At 31.8% G+C, this 16,575-nt stretch overlaps 1 protein-coding gene across 5 annotated transcripts in view; it reads left to right on the top strand.

The window, feature by feature from the left end:
* Pi3K21B (phosphatidylinositol 3-kinase regulatory subunit alpha) overlaps nucleotides 1-15,693 on the top strand; it is a 50,215-nt gene extending 34,522 nt beyond the window's left edge. For 4 of the 5 annotated variants that reach the window (XM_074138269.1, XM_074138273.1, XM_074138272.1 and 1 more), the window contains 4 exons: nucleotides 354-601; nucleotides 1,945-2,121; nucleotides 3,361-3,582; nucleotides 6,768-15,693. In XM_074138269.1, coding sequence (XP_073994370.1) covers nucleotides 354-601; nucleotides 1,945-2,121; nucleotides 3,361-3,582; nucleotides 6,768-7,149 — 1,029 coding nt within the window. In that variant the 3' untranslated portion in view covers nucleotides 7,150-15,693. Of the gene's footprint in view, nucleotides 1-353; nucleotides 602-1,944; nucleotides 2,122-3,360; nucleotides 3,583-4,530; nucleotides 6,748-6,767 lie in introns of those variants that run through there. The other variant, XM_074138270.1, reaches the window with a different exon arrangement.
* The last annotated feature ends 882 nt before the right edge of the window (nucleotides 15,694-16,575 follow it).

Raw genomic sequence — 16,575 nt, 5'->3', positions numbered from 1 at the left:
TTAAGGGTGGTCGTAGGCATCCTTACAAACTGTAGACCTTGGACACAAATGATCTGCTTGGTCCTGGTAGCGTATAGTCTTTGCAGGTTTTGCCAGGAAGAAGACGAAACAGCACTGTTACACGTATTATAACTCATATATTGAGAACTCATGTCTTCATGTTTGGCCCAGATGCTCTCTTTAGTAGCCTACTGTCTAATTAAACAGGAAAGTATGTATTTGCTGTATTTAAAAACTGTAGCACTCCAAAATTTCGTAAGACCTTGCAGATAAAATTAAAATTGAAAATTGAAGATACACGTTATATTAATGAAGTTCTAGTTTTATTTTAAATTCATTTTTATTATTTATAGGAAGAAGAAATATCAAATAACAATGATATAGAAAAAGTTGCTGCTCGTCTTGTTGAATTGAACGCAGAATATGTTGGCAAATCCAAAACGTACAGCGATTATTCTGATGAATTCAGTACAACATCAAAAGAAATACAATTGAAACGCCAAGCACTTGATGCCTTTAAAGAAACTGTGGCCATGTTTGAAGATCAGATCAAAATTCAAGAGAAATTCCAAAAAGAAGCTCAACCGCATGAAATAAGGAGGTAAATTAGATTTGATTTGTATAGGCTTTCATTATTTTAATTATTTATTAAATTAACTCTGTAATATATAATTTATTAACTTAATATGCGTTCATCACTAGCTCTTGTGCCATGACTTGTATTTAATTATTAATTTAGGAGGGCAACAACTGGTGGTAAGGGAGTCTTTCCCCACCGCCACTATTCATTTATACTTGCTTCGCAACATAAGACGTTTCACAACATAGGATTTCAAGCTAAATCCACTGTGGACTAAATTATATGTTGTAACTCCTTTAGGTGACAACTATTTGTGCATAGAAATTAGTTATCTGTAAAGTGTTAGATGTTCGTATATGTATTTTTCTTTGAAGGGCTACAGTTTACTTGAGACTTCGCATAATCTGTCATTACGTACATTATAACTTGTGCAGGCCTTCGTGTGCTTTTGTGTGAGTGAAATAGTTGTTTTATCAGATGAAATACTCGCACGGACGCCATATCCCTGAAAAGTGGCTTTTTCTCTTAGCCCTACGGCAGAATAAGAAGGCTATAGTTGTGTACATTTTTCATAGTGACTTTTTAGTTTTTGTGTTTTAGGTTTTTGAGTCATTCTACTGTGAATTCAGGTTTTATGAATAAAAATTCAGTTTTAATGTTTTTTTTACAGAAAACCATGTCTTTGTCATAATTAATAATTTTAAGTCGCTACTGGGTGTAACAACAGCTGACTACGGTACTATAGATGAAGTATACTACTACTAAGAGTTGGAGAGATTAGAGTGGTTGCCACATGCTTGCCAAGTGGCTATCTCCTAGAAAAATGAGTATTTCAGCCAAAATTACGTTTCGAGGCACTGAGGGTCCATCTTCAGTCTAAAAAATCTACTAAAACAAACCTTTCTTCTAAATGCATTAATGGCATTCTATTAATTTATTGGAAGCATTTTCGATGTTAACTATATTTTACTATATTTTAACTATATTTAACTATTATTGAGTAATAAATATCAATTTACAAAGTTTATTACTGACTTTAAAACTCAATAAATTAATAATAATGAATAAGGGGAACAATGAGTTTTCGTAACCAGCTATGTTATATTCAATGAAAAGGCATGATCGAAATAGTGTCATTGTAAGTAGAAGGTTTTTGTTTGGTTATTTAAGATTTTGAAGCAAAAACGGGCCGAAAATATGGAAAAATTAATTATTGTTTTTAGACTGTAGTTTTGGAAGTTCGTATAATCTATTAAATACGTGAAGATCGGTTTACTGTGTAATTTTAAAACCAAAGACAGCATATTGTAGTTATAATCATCTACCTTTATTAAAAAAACTAATAGTGTGGTTTTCCTTCACAGTTTCATAAAAAATGCTGAAATTTTGAGGCAAAGGTTGCGTTCCTTAGAAGAAAGTAAATTACAATTGGAAGACAATCTAAAACAACAAGTGGCTTACAATAGAACGTTGGAGAGAGAAATGCATAAACTTAAACCAGAAATAGTTGAGCTCGATAAGCAGAAGGAAAAACATAAAGCGTAAGTGAAAAATTTGTGAATAGCTGTGTCAAATAAAACAAAACTTATGTTAATTGAACTTCAATAGTTGATTAAAAAAAATATTCCGGTCTCTTTTTTAAACACCTCACACGACTAAATTTTTACTACATGGTATTTATCTTTAATATCGTAACTATAATAAGACTTGTTAAAGCGTCACGTTCCAAAACCCTTCCTAAAAATCATTGCAAGGAATCACAAACAATCAAAACAGGCCTTAGCTGAGTAGATAGAGTACTAAAGCTAAAAGATGTGGTACCGCACTTCCAGTCATGCGATTTAAATGCCTATCACTTAGATTTAAACCTTTTTTCCAGAAAAATTGATTTTTTTTTTTTGTGGTTCTCAAAGTAGCACAATCTTCCTCTTAACCAGTTGACTGTTTCGACCTTGTTGGATTATTAGTTATTTTTATTTCGAGATGGCCTCAGAATCTTCCAAACTTCTTGCAGTTTACGAATATATTTTAGTTTTAACTAAAATTGCAAAATTAAATACCGATGGTCACTACTGAAAACGCATGACGAATATACCCGTCATTAACACAAAATTTTACACTTTTTTCGTGACGAATATCTTCATCATAAACAGTGAACTGGTTAAAGACTTTCGGTACAGATACTGTACTTCCAGCTTTAGAATATCAAAGAACATAAAAAGTATTACTGGAATTTCAAGCTTGTTGAAAATCTGCTAAGCAGGGGAAATACAGCTTTAACATTTGGTTTTAGGTTTTTAGATTTTTCTCGAAAACAGCTGCATCGAGTTTTTATAAGTTTCGTTTACTGCTCACCAAAATGCCTATTACTTTTATTTGAAACGTTAAAAAGAAAAGTAATTTGAATTAGAAGAGTTTGACTTTGAGAATCTTTAAAATAAAGTGTAAAGAGGGCGTGGTCTTGACAATTGGTCTACTGTGCGAAGGCATTGACGTTACGTTCATGTGTATCAAAGACCCTTTTATATCTCCACTATGTCCATACTTATTTAAAGTAAAACAAAACTTTTAAGCGAAATTTATTTAAACACGCCGGGGTATTTAAATGCCATAATGTTTACTAGTAAGATTTTCAACAAGCAGACACAGGTGCATAAGAACATGACTAATAGTTATATTTTCCGCTTTAACAACAATCTGCTTACCTGGAGAGTCCATTTTAGAAGCTGCTTGGCACAATAATTGTAAATCTGATTATTAAGTAAATTTAAAAATTTCAGTTGGCTACTTTCGCGTGGTGTGACCACGGCAAGTGTCAAGCAGTTACTGACTGGTGGAGTTGGCAAATGTGAACAAGAGGCAGAGTGCGCCCACCACGACGAGTCTACTTGGCTCCTGAAGGAGTGTTCCCGCAACAAGGCTGAGAGTCTTCTAGCCGGTACTAAAGACGGTACATTCCTTGTAAGGCCTTCGCGCACTGGGCAATATGCTCTATCAATCACGTAAGTTGTTGTTCAGGATATTTCTCCCTAGTGTAAGTCGGGCCAACCCCCTAACAAATGTCCAAGGATGGCGCCCCCAAATTATTGGAATCAGACTTATTAGGTATTTTCCAAGAAAAGAGGAGAGCTGGTTTGTCAGGGACAACCATTCCCTGGTGTTCAGTGCACGCCGTCCCAAAATCTTATCCTCGATATTCCAAAGATGGCGCCCCAAATAGTTTGGAAGGTTCTAGAGAGGGCAACACCTCTAACCGTGGTAACCACCCAGGATTTTCAGGAAATTGGTCGTTCGGCAATTTAGGATGATCGATTCATAGGATAAACCTTCTCCTATAGGGAAATATATCCCAAGTGCTTGGAGAAATAGGAAAAACTTTTGAAACATCTTCTCTCTAACTATTGTTCCCTTTCTATTCCCAAAAACCCTCTCCAAAAACGGTGAGGTTGACTCCCTTTGTCCACATCTTAGTGTATTGTTGAGTAGAGTGCTTGAGGATTATCCCAATCAGGTCTTTGGAATAAGTTCTGAGGACGTCTCTGTTGACCTATAGCGATTGTTCCAGCGGGAACAATTGTTTGGTGGGGGCCCCACAATCAGTAGGATTTTTGTCATTGAAATCTGTAAACAAATAGCCATATTAGATAGTTCACTGGAGGAGTAACAAGTAATACTTTAAACTTGTAGAGTGTTAACATTTCACTGAAAACATCGATAAATAGGTAATAAAACAAATCCACTCTACCCGCATTGAGTAACCAAGTTGTTCAAAAAGATGAAAAAGAAGGTTACTTAAAGTAGTATTCGCCTACTTTATAAGTGGCAAGTCAATCTAAGGTTGGTTCAGTGTAACATAAAGTGAGAGTTACTGTAGTATGTGCGTAAGATTAAAACAATTACTCACAAATTAACTGAGTAATGTAGTTTTACTTGAGATCTTTCTAATCCAGGAACGTCCTACAAAACGAGGTTCCACCAGAGTGGAATAGCAAAGGTGAAAAAGAAGTAGCCCAAATCACTTACTTCACTAACAAGGAGGTGTGTAGCAGATAGATTGACAAAATGATAGACTAGATGGTCCTATATAAGTCTAGTGAGTCATCAACATGGTTAAATATGAGTGTAAGATAGTCCTATATAATTCTAGTAAGTCGCAATCATGGTTAAATGTGAGTGTAAGATAGTCCTATATGAGTTTAGTGAATCGTCAATATGGTTAAATATAAGTGTAAGATAGTGCTATATAAGCCTAGTGAGTCATCAACATGGTTAAATGTGAATGTATAAACTGCATTTATGTTTACAGAAATTGCCACTAGAGTTCTCCACCGGATGGAGTGTAAAGTAAGCTTGCAGCCAATGTAGTGGTGGCTTACAAGTCTACAATATGCCCGTTTCTCTTTTATCTACTTCACAATTAAACAATTTAAATTTCAAGTTTTTTAGTTTCTGTTAACGATAATTGTGTAAAACATGAAGTATTATTCTAAAAGAAATATTAGTTATCGTATTTTTAAGGGGACATTTTTTTCTTGCATAATTCGAAAGTTTATCAAATACCTATGGGAGAAATGTTGAAAACATGTTTTTAAATTACTTATTTCATGAAATTATTAGGTTTAAAGTACTGGCCAATCGCAGTGTAGTATGGTTGCAGACTAAGGGCGGGACATGCCCATGTCTAAGGTAATCACGCCCCGTCCAATGAAAACGATTTATGGCTGGCAAAGCGAATTAACAATGGTGCTAGCAATACCTTTCACTTATTTTTCTAAATCTTTTATTATTTTCTCATATTTTAATAACATTTTTTGTTATTTTAGAAATAATATTAATCTTACGTGAGTATTGAGAATTATTTAAACAAAATTATTATATAAACAAATTATTCAAAAAAAAAAAAATTCTCAATTTTCAAGATTTTTTTTAAGATAAGATCGTTTTCAAATAGTTTTCGCCAATATTCGACAGTTTTACTTTACTTCCTCATGAAAAGAATCTCGTATTAACACTCACATGACTTTTTCTTTCCGTAATTTTCGAATGTAATTGAATTTTATTGTAACTTAGAATTGCGTGATAAAAAGGAAAAAGAGATCAAATTAATAATAATGTTGATGGGATGCTACACATTCCCTCAGAACCAAACCATTGATTAAGAAAAAAATACAAGCCAAACTGACATTTAAGCTTAAGTATGCTATTAGGTAAGCTTCAAATGAATCCGTTTGGCAAATTCATAATAAATTACAGAAAAAGCCTTTCTTTAAAATTGCACATCCGGTGGATTGATTTTCTTCTTCTTGGAAGTTTCGTTAGAAATTTAATAATTAAATACTTAGAAGTAGTAAAACTTAAAAATATCTCAATGGAAGTTTAGAAAACTTTATTTAACCCCTCGTAAAATGAAAGTATCAAGTTCCTACGAGTGTGTAGGTCTAGTGAGTCACCAACACGGTTAAATGTGAGTGTAAGGGTGGACGTATCTTGGTTTAGCGAATAGTCTGCTTGTGAAGTCCAAGTCTGAAAAAATTAATAGAAAAGTTTTTGTTGGAGATACTCAGAATAAAGTTGAAAAGTCATATAATGAGTGGTTAAATCAATTTGATTAACGATTGAAATTAAATTAATTCGGTGATTAAAATTAAAGTTCTATTAAATTCTCAGATTTATTCATATATTTTTAAATTGATTAAACTAGTTTGATTAACGATTAAATTTGAAATTTAGTTCACTAATTAATTGTCATACGAATAAAAGTACGATTAATTTCTGATTAAAATTTTAAAGTGCCCTTCTTTGCGCTGCATGACCCAATTGCAAAAAATTACTTGACATATATGTTGGAGTGAAAATGGAACTTATATTATGGTAGTGATTCGTAAGGGCGTAGAAATCATTGATGAGTTTATAGGTAACTATTTTCATTAAACTTAACGAACTAACTACTCAGATAATAAATTATTACTTTTATTTGAATTTTCTTTCTAGAAAAGTTTATTTTATGGGGTTTCTTAGAAATGTATTAATAAGTTAGAAGTTTATTTTTTGTTCAGCGTTTGTGCTGAAGAAGAAAGCGCTCTGCCTGGCCATTAACAAAAAATCTTCAGCGTTGCTTTATAATCCCCACCACCCATTATTGCTATGACCAAATGAACCTTTAAAAAAATTGCATTTTAATTTACAGGTGCAGTGGAACAGTAAACCACTGTATAATACATGAAACCGATCGAGGCTATGGGTTTGCAGAGCCGTACAATATTTATGAATCATTGAAAGCTTTGGTCTTACATTATTCTCAGAATTCCTTAGAGGAGCACAATGATTCATTGAACACAACATTGGCGTATCCAGTGTTTGCTGATCGTAGGCAACAAGATGGTTTTGAAGAGAAATCTGCAGCAATAGGTGGGCCACCAACTGCAGCAGCAACTGTAGTTCCTTCTGCGGTGAGCGCATCTACTGCATTAACTACGGCAATAGTTAGCTCAACGTCTTCAATCTCAACCAACGCTACTAATGTACCATTAATTGCTCGTAAATCGCAACCACAAGCCTATCATGTGTGAATTTTGTTGTTTTAAGATTGTATTCTTTGATATGTATATATTTTTTTAATTGTGAGTTACTCAGGGTCCAACATTGCTAACACTTCTTAGCTGGTTAGTTAATTTTACTTTACTTTAATAACAACCTGTTTCCCATTCTCTTTTTATTTTTCTAATTACTCTACAAAGCACAATTATTCGATACACTAGGGTCAACTTAGCTGAAATAAAGTTTATACACATAGTATTTAAACATTCGATTAAATATATATCTGCTCCATACGAAATTGACAATATTTAATTGCATCCCAGTCTTTATTAATTGCCATGGTTTGTTATTAAAAATAAATATGTTATATAAATATATTATATTATATTAAAAAAAAATATATATGTATACATTGTCTTTCTTTGATCAATTGAGTATAGATCTTTGGTTTTTTACTTTAAATAATTCTTGGTCCTTTTTTTATACATTATTTATGTAATATTATTGTAAATGTTGATTATTATTTAAAGTGAAAAAATAATATATAATGTTTCTTATCAAAAAATAAGTGGATTTGTAAAGCATAAAAAAAGGACAGTAGGAAATTATCCAAATTAATAAAGAAAAAAAAAGCTTAAAAAAAATTAACTATTTAAAATTAGGTTGTAATAAAGGAAATAAGAACGAAATAAGTAGGTCGTTAGAATATATTATACTAACGTGGTATACACACTGTTTTAATAATCTAATTGCAACTTTATTATTGGTTTTAAATGACCGAGGGTTTGTTTAATAGAATATATGAAAAAATAAAAAGAGACTAGTGAAAAAAGGTTGCTACTAATATGAAATAAAACAGTTTTTAATATATATTTTCTCCAGCTATTATTAAAATGCAATTAAATTCACTCACATTAATAATAAGTCTATTGGACTCCTTAGGTTTGAACAAAGTGTCCTTGTTAAATTCCAGAAATGAGACGTTTCTTGACTTCGCTGAGCCATTCCAAGCTAACTAATGGATGGTGGGAGTGGAGGCTTACTCCAAATGGCCAGAAACCTACATTTTTCGAAAAATGCAAGTATTTTCGATTAAAGTGAAACACGGGTTTAATCGCTTTAAGTAAGTGTCTTCTTCGATACTCTCTTAGGGTTAAGTTAACTAAATATCAGCACCTTTCACAAATTTTAGCAAGAACTGCCTCGATACTAGGGAAAAGCTCAATTAAATTAGTATTACGCTGAACTTCCAAAGCCTGAGATAGACCGGTTCGCACCTAGTGTGCTGCCCTTAGTTTTGTTTCTTTTTCTGGAAGCCTCTGCATCCATCCCAGTGATGAACCGTACTGTTGAAACGAGAGAATACTGCTTTGAGGCGGGAAGTAACTGCTGCGATGTAGCTTTGTTAGTAGTCGAGGAAGGTAAGCACTATAATGCCCAAAGCCCTCTGGATCCATATGTGTTCCTACCTGTGGAAATCCAAGCTGAGCGTAGGACAAAATTCCAGATACGTCTTGAGCCATCTGTTATTCACACCTGTTTGAAAATAATCGGACAGTAACCTTAATACGAATTAGCCTAAGCTGTTAAGGCCAATCTGCACCCAATCTCGTCACACCCCAAACAATCTGTTATAAGAGAATTGGTGTTACAAACATCTCACAAATAATATAAACGTTCTGACAGTGATAGAGCTCATTGTAAAGATGATCTTCAACCAAAATACCAGTACGGGATCCCACTAGGAGTTTGAGAGATGTGCTGGTGACATAAAGAGAGTAGTCATATTCGTCAGCTCTCTCCAGATGCTTAATGAGTATTTTCAAGACTGAAGATAATCCATTGAATGTATAAGAGGTCCTAAATAGGAGGGCCCTGTTCCTGTCTATCATGTTGGACTCTGCTTAATAGACAATTAATTACATTTCTTTTTCTACTTTTGTAGTATATTGGCTGGCTACCAGAATGTTTATTATATTATTATAATATCAGTCAATTGCAGATAATAATTCAGGCATGGCCTATGTTAAAAGTTGCTTGGAAATTGTTATAAACTGCGCTTGCATTGGGCTTTAGAGAAAGAATTTTTTTCCCGATTCCGAATTTCCTGCTGGGATTATTAAGTTTATTTTTTCTTTTAAATCAAATGTTTTTGGAAAACCTAGCAAATTTCGTTCTCACGTACAGTTTTTCTTTTTACAAAAAGAAAATATAAAAAATGCGTTCCATAGCCTCTTACTTCACATAAGAAGAAAGGAATCATATTTTCAATCGACTTGCTTTACGGTAGACCCTTGGTGAAAAAAGCAACAGGTTATCACAGTTCAAAAATCAGAATTCTAATTCTAAAAGGTTTTCTTAGTGGTAACCACAAAGGAATACGCAAACGTGTTCTGTTTTTACCATGGATCCCATCACTTTTGAATTCAAACCATTCTTTATGGTCATGTGAAGTGGAAAGTAACCACCGTGACAGCCTTATCCTTTCTTCTGATATATAAATTAATCAATTTTATGAAAATTGAACTAGTTAGTGCCCTAATGTTTGAATCACGACTGTAAGATTGTAAAGTTGACAAATATAAATTGGGTTGAAAATTTGGTTAGGTTCGCAGTGCTAGATAACATCTTTGATTTTATCCGTCGTAGCACACATGTTTATTGTGATTTTCATCCATCATCAGAGGCAGTTCAGTTTGGCGTAGAGATTTCGACTTTCCGTCTCGCACTACACTTACTGACAATAAACGTGTAAGCTGCGACGGATAAAAATAAGATATTACCCACCACTGCGGGCGTGATCAGATTTTTGTAACAGTTATTCGTTCACAATCTCCAACATCACCTGTAAAATTATCCTACAGGCTTAAGACTTCTTGCTTTTCCTCTAGCTGCCGGCCCTAATATTTTCTCTTTCTAGAAGCTTCTTCCAGCTCACTGTCCGGAGGTAGACATTGTATCGAGAGAACACTGTCCAGAGGCCGAAGGCGCTGAAAAAAGCTCAAAGCGCCAATAACCTCAGATGGTTATCACACATATATCACATCAAGTAATTTTTCTCACTTATCCAGCAAAAGTATGTGAGACGGAGACATAAGTGAAGTCGAATTCTTTACATAAAAACTTATTAATCCACTTCTAATGGTGGATGAAAGCCCAAAACCGGTCAGGAATATAATAAAACATGTGTGCTAGGACGGATAAAATTAAAGCTAAATTGGGTTCTTTAAAGAGATAATTATTTCAAATTTACTGGCAAAACATTCTTTAAACTTGTTATTAAATAATTCGGCATTAAATTGTGAGGAGAAAGTTCTTTGTAGCAAAGACCAGTGAAAAATCGTTTTTTGTAAAAAAAAAAATAATAAAAATGTGTTACACTATTCATTGTAACTTGTATATTATTTTCAGTCAATATAGTTGGGAAATCTGATGCTACTCAATATTATAAACAAAAGTAATTATCTATATAATTTCTGGTTTAAAACATTTTCATTTTGATTTAGGGCACTCCACTGGTTCTTGAAGTTTGAGCAAAAATAAAGATTAATTAAGAAAAAAAAATGGCTTACATATTAACTTTTTTTTCCTTCGAACCAACTCAGGCTCCAAGTTTATTCTCCTTTGTTTATCATCTTACAGTTTACCTTACTGCCATGGGTTCATTTTCAACAAATTTCGTAAAATGTGAATGAACTCTTCTAAAAATTTAGTTTAATAACCCTAGGGAATTTGTACTTTTTGGAAGTCTTTCCAATTTTCATCAACTAGGCCTGCTCCACAAGAAGTCTGAAAAAGTATTATTTCTTTTTGGGTGAATGAGATTAGATGGCATGGGGCCTATTCGGATCATTGTCTCTGCCTCCTTATTGGGATCCAGTATTTCACAGTTTTTGTACTTAACAGAATTTAAATCATGATATATTATATACGTATACATATATATTATATGTGTGTATAAAAAAAAATGCTCTAAAAGAATTCACTTAGATTACTCATGGCACAAAGATCTCTGAGAAAGCATCACGCGTTTAGGAACGTAATTTAGCATTTACGTATTAGGTGCAACTAATCCTACTTATTCCTTTTCTTATTAGTATTTTTAAATTCAATTTGACTTTTATTTAATGTCCGAAAATACTTGTTTTTACAGTTTTATAGAAAGTAATGAAAATTAAACCAACAATCTATTAATAATTATTATTATTCATCAAACAGTAAGAATGCTAGTCGAGTATACGAATATTCACGAGTAAATACAAATAATAATTTTTTCAGAAATCATATTAAATTGCTTCTTAACTTTCTGGAGATTAAAACATCTAGTGTGAACACTTTTGGACTTTCTCTTCTTCCATTTCTAATTGAAAAATTCTTGGAAGTTTTGTTTGTCGAGCGGTAATAAATGTTAATTGGCAGATTGGGTATTGGTTAATTGGCAGATAATTTAGAATTGTTTGAGTCAATTCTGCCTGGACAATGATTTTCGCCAGAGCACTCTGCTTCTTTATCATAGAACTTTCAATTCACTTTTTAAACTTTAGACCCTAGCTGTACATCCCTAAAAATCCTCTTTCCAGAAAAAAAAATTCAGGAAATGTTTCAAATAAAAGTTATGTTTTATTATATAAAAAAAAACTTTATAGTGTCTATTATAGAAACATTTAGCGTTTCAAATTTAATAAAAAAAGAAGAAGCTTTTTCGAGGACAAAATATTAAAAGCACAGGAACCTAACCAATTATTTTTATTAAATTTGAAAGTCCAGGGCATATTTTAATTTCATTTAATATTATAATAGATACAGGTTTACAAAGGTCAATTTTAAAATTATACTTAGACATTTCAAAACATTTTTCGAGGGACCCATCTGGAGTATTCATGCCAAAATTTAAATCATGTGAGTTAGTGAAAATATTTCTTACTTATAACTTAAACAAGTTATATAATACCAATCGCTAATATAGTAAGTACATAATGCCTGTTGCATACATATATAACAATACGTAGTACTTTTTGTAAATAAAATGTATAACACCTATTACAAAATATTTTCAGCTGCCTTCAAGAGCACCAGTTACTGTCATTTCCATTCTATAATATAAATTTTCTTTTGCGTCTTAAAAAACTGGAATGTTTCACTTCACAATGTAATTAAACAATATACCTAAGAAGGAAATAATTCTTAATTACTTACAAATGAAATCAACATTTATCGAAACATAAGTAAAACCAAACAAAAAACATTTAGGAGTAATGGATAAAAATTTCACTTTTCAATCAAGCTAAACAGCGTACTTACGAAATAAATATTTACTACCGTAACAAAAGTAGGTAAAGAAATTAATATTTTTCTCAACACTTTTAGACACAAAATAAAAGGAAAAATAGCTCTACATTATAAATTATCTAATTAGTCAACTGATTAGTCTTAACTGGTAATACAATAGCAAAAAAACGCAGTTCCAATTAGCTTCGTCAGATATTTAATGAAAATGAATTAATGGATAGTTTGAAACGTCTCGTTAAAACTTGCGAGTGTGGATAAAGGAGGAGAATGAAATAAATTTAGGGACTGATTTGATGGATTTTTGTGTGACTACATGAAAAAAAAGATGACTTTTTTGGATAATGCTGAAAAGAATACAGCTTTTTTGTATTAAAAAAAATAATAACTTTTCAAGAAAAGAACCACAAAATCTCTCTTACCTTCCAAATTATTTCATTTTATTACTATTTGTTACTGCTAGAAATTGTTTCCCACAATATCTTTAAATGCTACAAAGTAAAATATATTATAATATATATAGTGTTAAAATTTTCTTAAAAAAGTGCATCAAAAATTATACAAGTAATAAAAACTAAACTGGTATCTGCCGTACAAATATTTTTTGTTTAGTTTTTTAATATTTTTTATTGTAATACACTTGTTTGTAAATTTTATGCAAGTTTGTAATGAAGTAAGGACTTATTACCCTTCATTTTGAAGAAACTTATTATTGTTTTTAATAATTATGAATTAAAAAAAAAAAGCTTAGTGTAAATCTCATATTGAGATTAAGTTTTTAAGAAATCTTTCTGTGTGTATAATTTTTTATATATAATATATTTATATATATATTTTTTTTAATGTACCACCATTTGATTGTAGGTGATTTTATTCTTTTATTTCTTTATTTTAAGAAAAATTTGAATTATAAAAGAGATTTAAGAAAAAACTATTGTTTTATATATATTATTATAAAAGAACTTAAGTTTCTTTTTTATTTTATTTTATAAACTGTTATCATGTGTTTAGAGGTATAATTTTAGTTTATTTTGAATAGAAAAACATTGTAGTTCGTTTTTATGTTTCAATTATTATTCTTATTATTTTTTAACAATTTTTTTTTTTTAAACTTGTGTAACAAACATTGTGTGCCATTCTGTTATTTTGTGTGTTCAAAAGCTGAACAAGTAATTGTTGAAAATACGTTTAAGTTTGGGTTCTTCATTATTTGTTTTTTGTTTTCTTTTACGGATTATTACTAACTATAAAACCGCTTTGGTAAGAATACGGATTTATTCTGTTAATCAATTCTATAGTTGCCCTCAAGAAAAACTTATTTCGCAATTAGTTAGAGGAGTCTTTCTTTTGGCATTGTTTTGTTAGTGACTAAACCAACTCATTTACCAAAAAATATAATTATGTTTCCTGGTCAAAACCTCCGAAGCTGTTGTTTTCTCACGTTCCTAGCTTTCTCCTGATTCTTTTATAAGTGTATTCTCCAGCGCCCAATTCATCCATTTCTCATAACTTTTATTTTATATGATTTCTTAGACAACTTTAAGAGATTGGTAGGTAATTCTGTTCCGCGGAGAGAGAGCTTTGTCAGGGATCGTGAAAGGGGAAATTGACTTTACGGATCTGGTGGGTCTTCGGGTAGCATAGCTTAATGTTTGTACTACACACTTAACATTCACAAAATGAAGCTACACAGCTAGTTAATGTGTGCAACTATTGTTGATTATCACACTGTTTCATTTTCTTTCCATACAGATACCAACATTTCATAAGCAAACACTGAATTTAAGGGAAGTAAAATAGATCTAGTGGATTTTGATTTAAAACCTTGTGTACATCTAAATGTAAGGTATGGTTAATTTCATTAATATTAAGGATTTTTGAATTACCCGATATTTTTTACTTGATATTCTTTGGCAATTCCAACCCTTTGGAGGATATATTGATCAAGAATAAACTTTCTCATGTCATGTCGCTTTGCTGCAATTGCAGGATAAAACTGAGCTTTTTAGAATGTAACGTTCTTTTGTAATAGTTACTTTCTTAGAGAAAAGACCAAATCCATACTGGTCCAAGAAAAAGAGAGGAGAAAACTACTGTTGGTATGAAATATGTATGTATGAATACTTCAATCTAACCGCCAAAATCGTGGAGATCTTCCCTATTATCGTTTCATAACCCAAGAATCTTAATCTCGCTTTGTATGTTTCTTTAGATTTTAAAAATCTTTCTTAGAAATCGTCGCTCTAGTATAAGCATTTAAAATAATTTTAAGTACTCCGAAAGTTGATCTTTCTTGTGCCTGTTATTCTCCATCAGCTGTAATATTGAACGACATTGTAAGAACCGTCAACATATATTCACTTTTGCCGAAATTTATTGGATGGAAAATTATTTCCTACATATCATCCAGTCCAACAAAAGATATATGTCAAATTTTCAGGATTTAGGGGATCAAATCTGGTTTGAAACACTAAACAAAGTTTCTCTCACTACAGTTATTCCAAAGGTCCCATCTATTAAAATACACGTACATTTGTGGCTAACGCGATGGCTCAGAACGCCCTAGATTCTTCTTAAATCACATTCTTCTGGAGTAAAGATTAAATAAATAGTCCATACGTTGTATACCGGGTGATTCTAGATAATTTTCCCCTCCGCTTTCAGAATTAGTTGAAACGTCAGAGCGTCAGCATTGTCAGCATAAAGTTTGTTTGAGCGCACGATTATATAAAGCCAAGGGTGGTCCTATCAATCACTCTGGCACTGCGGCCGAAAAGGGGCTTATATGTCTAATAGGAGAAACCACCCTTTTTGTTAAGGTTTTTCGAGTGCAACTCATATGTAGGGTACACTTTTAAGTTTAGTTTCAGCTCTAAAAACATCTCTGACACAACTCTAAAAATTGCAGTAACGGGGTAAAGTTGTACGAGTAGTTCTCAATGGTTTCGATTTTTCATCAGTTTCAGCAAATCGCTATGTATATTTTAAAGAATGTAAAAGAATACAGAATGATGCACAACGTTTTGTTGTAGATGTAAAAGAAATCCTATATACTTGTTAATTGTGATAAAAGCAAATAAATATGGCCTTGAAGGCGAATTCTCAAAGTGCTCTGCGTTTATGTATATGTAAATTTGGAATAATTAATTGAGAAAAAAGGTATTAATTTTTAAGTTATTCAATTAAAAAATTTTAATGAAAAAAGAAGTATTAATTAAAAAAAAAAAAAAAAATTTAACTGATGTAAATGAAATAAATGTGTTTTAAACAGTAGCCTACTTGACTGTGAATTGCTGAATTTTTTTTACTAAAACCCTTCCACATACATCTGTAATTTATATTAATGAAAATAAACTTAGTAGATAGAAGTTAAGGAAGTTTTCCAAGTATACTCTACAACTAAAGGTACTACGTGTAGTAGAAGTAGTAACCATCTCTGGTAGGAGAGGTTCTCGTGGAGTTAGCAACCTATAAAGAGGTTTAAACTTTCTAATTAAGCCTAAGAATGATAAGAGAAACTCGAAAAGAATTAGTCTCTTGAATTCAAGAGAGTGTTCACATCAGATGTTTTTAATAAAATTGACGAGAATTGGATGATGAAATTTTTATCAAATAAGGCAACATAATAATGACTGCCCATTTAGAAACCACATTTACAAGCAGATGGCCTGGAGGCTTGGACATACTAAAGCCATCTTGCAAACTGGAATTACAACTTTGCCGAACTTTATCTTTCATGATCATAAAAACCTAATTAATATTTAAAAAGTTTAGTTATGGTTTTCTAACATCTTTCTACTTCTTTATCTTACTGTTTTTGCTCATTCTCTGAACGGAGTATAGCAAATGTTAGAGCACTACCTGTAATTAGATATGAACATTTAAACAAATCTCTTGAAATTAATTTAATCAATTTCATCTGCTAAAAAGTATCCAAAGTTTTATTTAACCTTTTAAAATGTAAATAAAAAAAATAATTATATCTTCACAAGTTAGACTTTAGGGGAAAATAGAAAAGTTGGATATTATTCCAGCAAACTGAAAAAAAACCTTCAAGTAAGAGGATTGAATATTTAAGATTTAAACGCTTGGAGCTTTGAACTCTTTTAGTAGGCAAGTTACCATTATTTAATAATGACCATTACATTTATTTGGGAGAGGGGAGCAAAGAC

The sequence above is a fragment of the Rhodnius prolixus genome, unplaced genomic scaffold, assembly GCF_049639745.1.
Source record: "Rhodnius prolixus isolate KJV_2025 unplaced genomic scaffold, Rpr scaffold_11, whole genome shotgun sequence".
NCBI lineage: Eukaryota > Metazoa > Arthropoda > Insecta > Hemiptera > Reduviidae > Rhodnius > Rhodnius prolixus.
The sequence above is the reverse complement of the archived record's forward strand: the minus strand, read 5'-3'. Positions and strand labels throughout refer to the sequence as shown.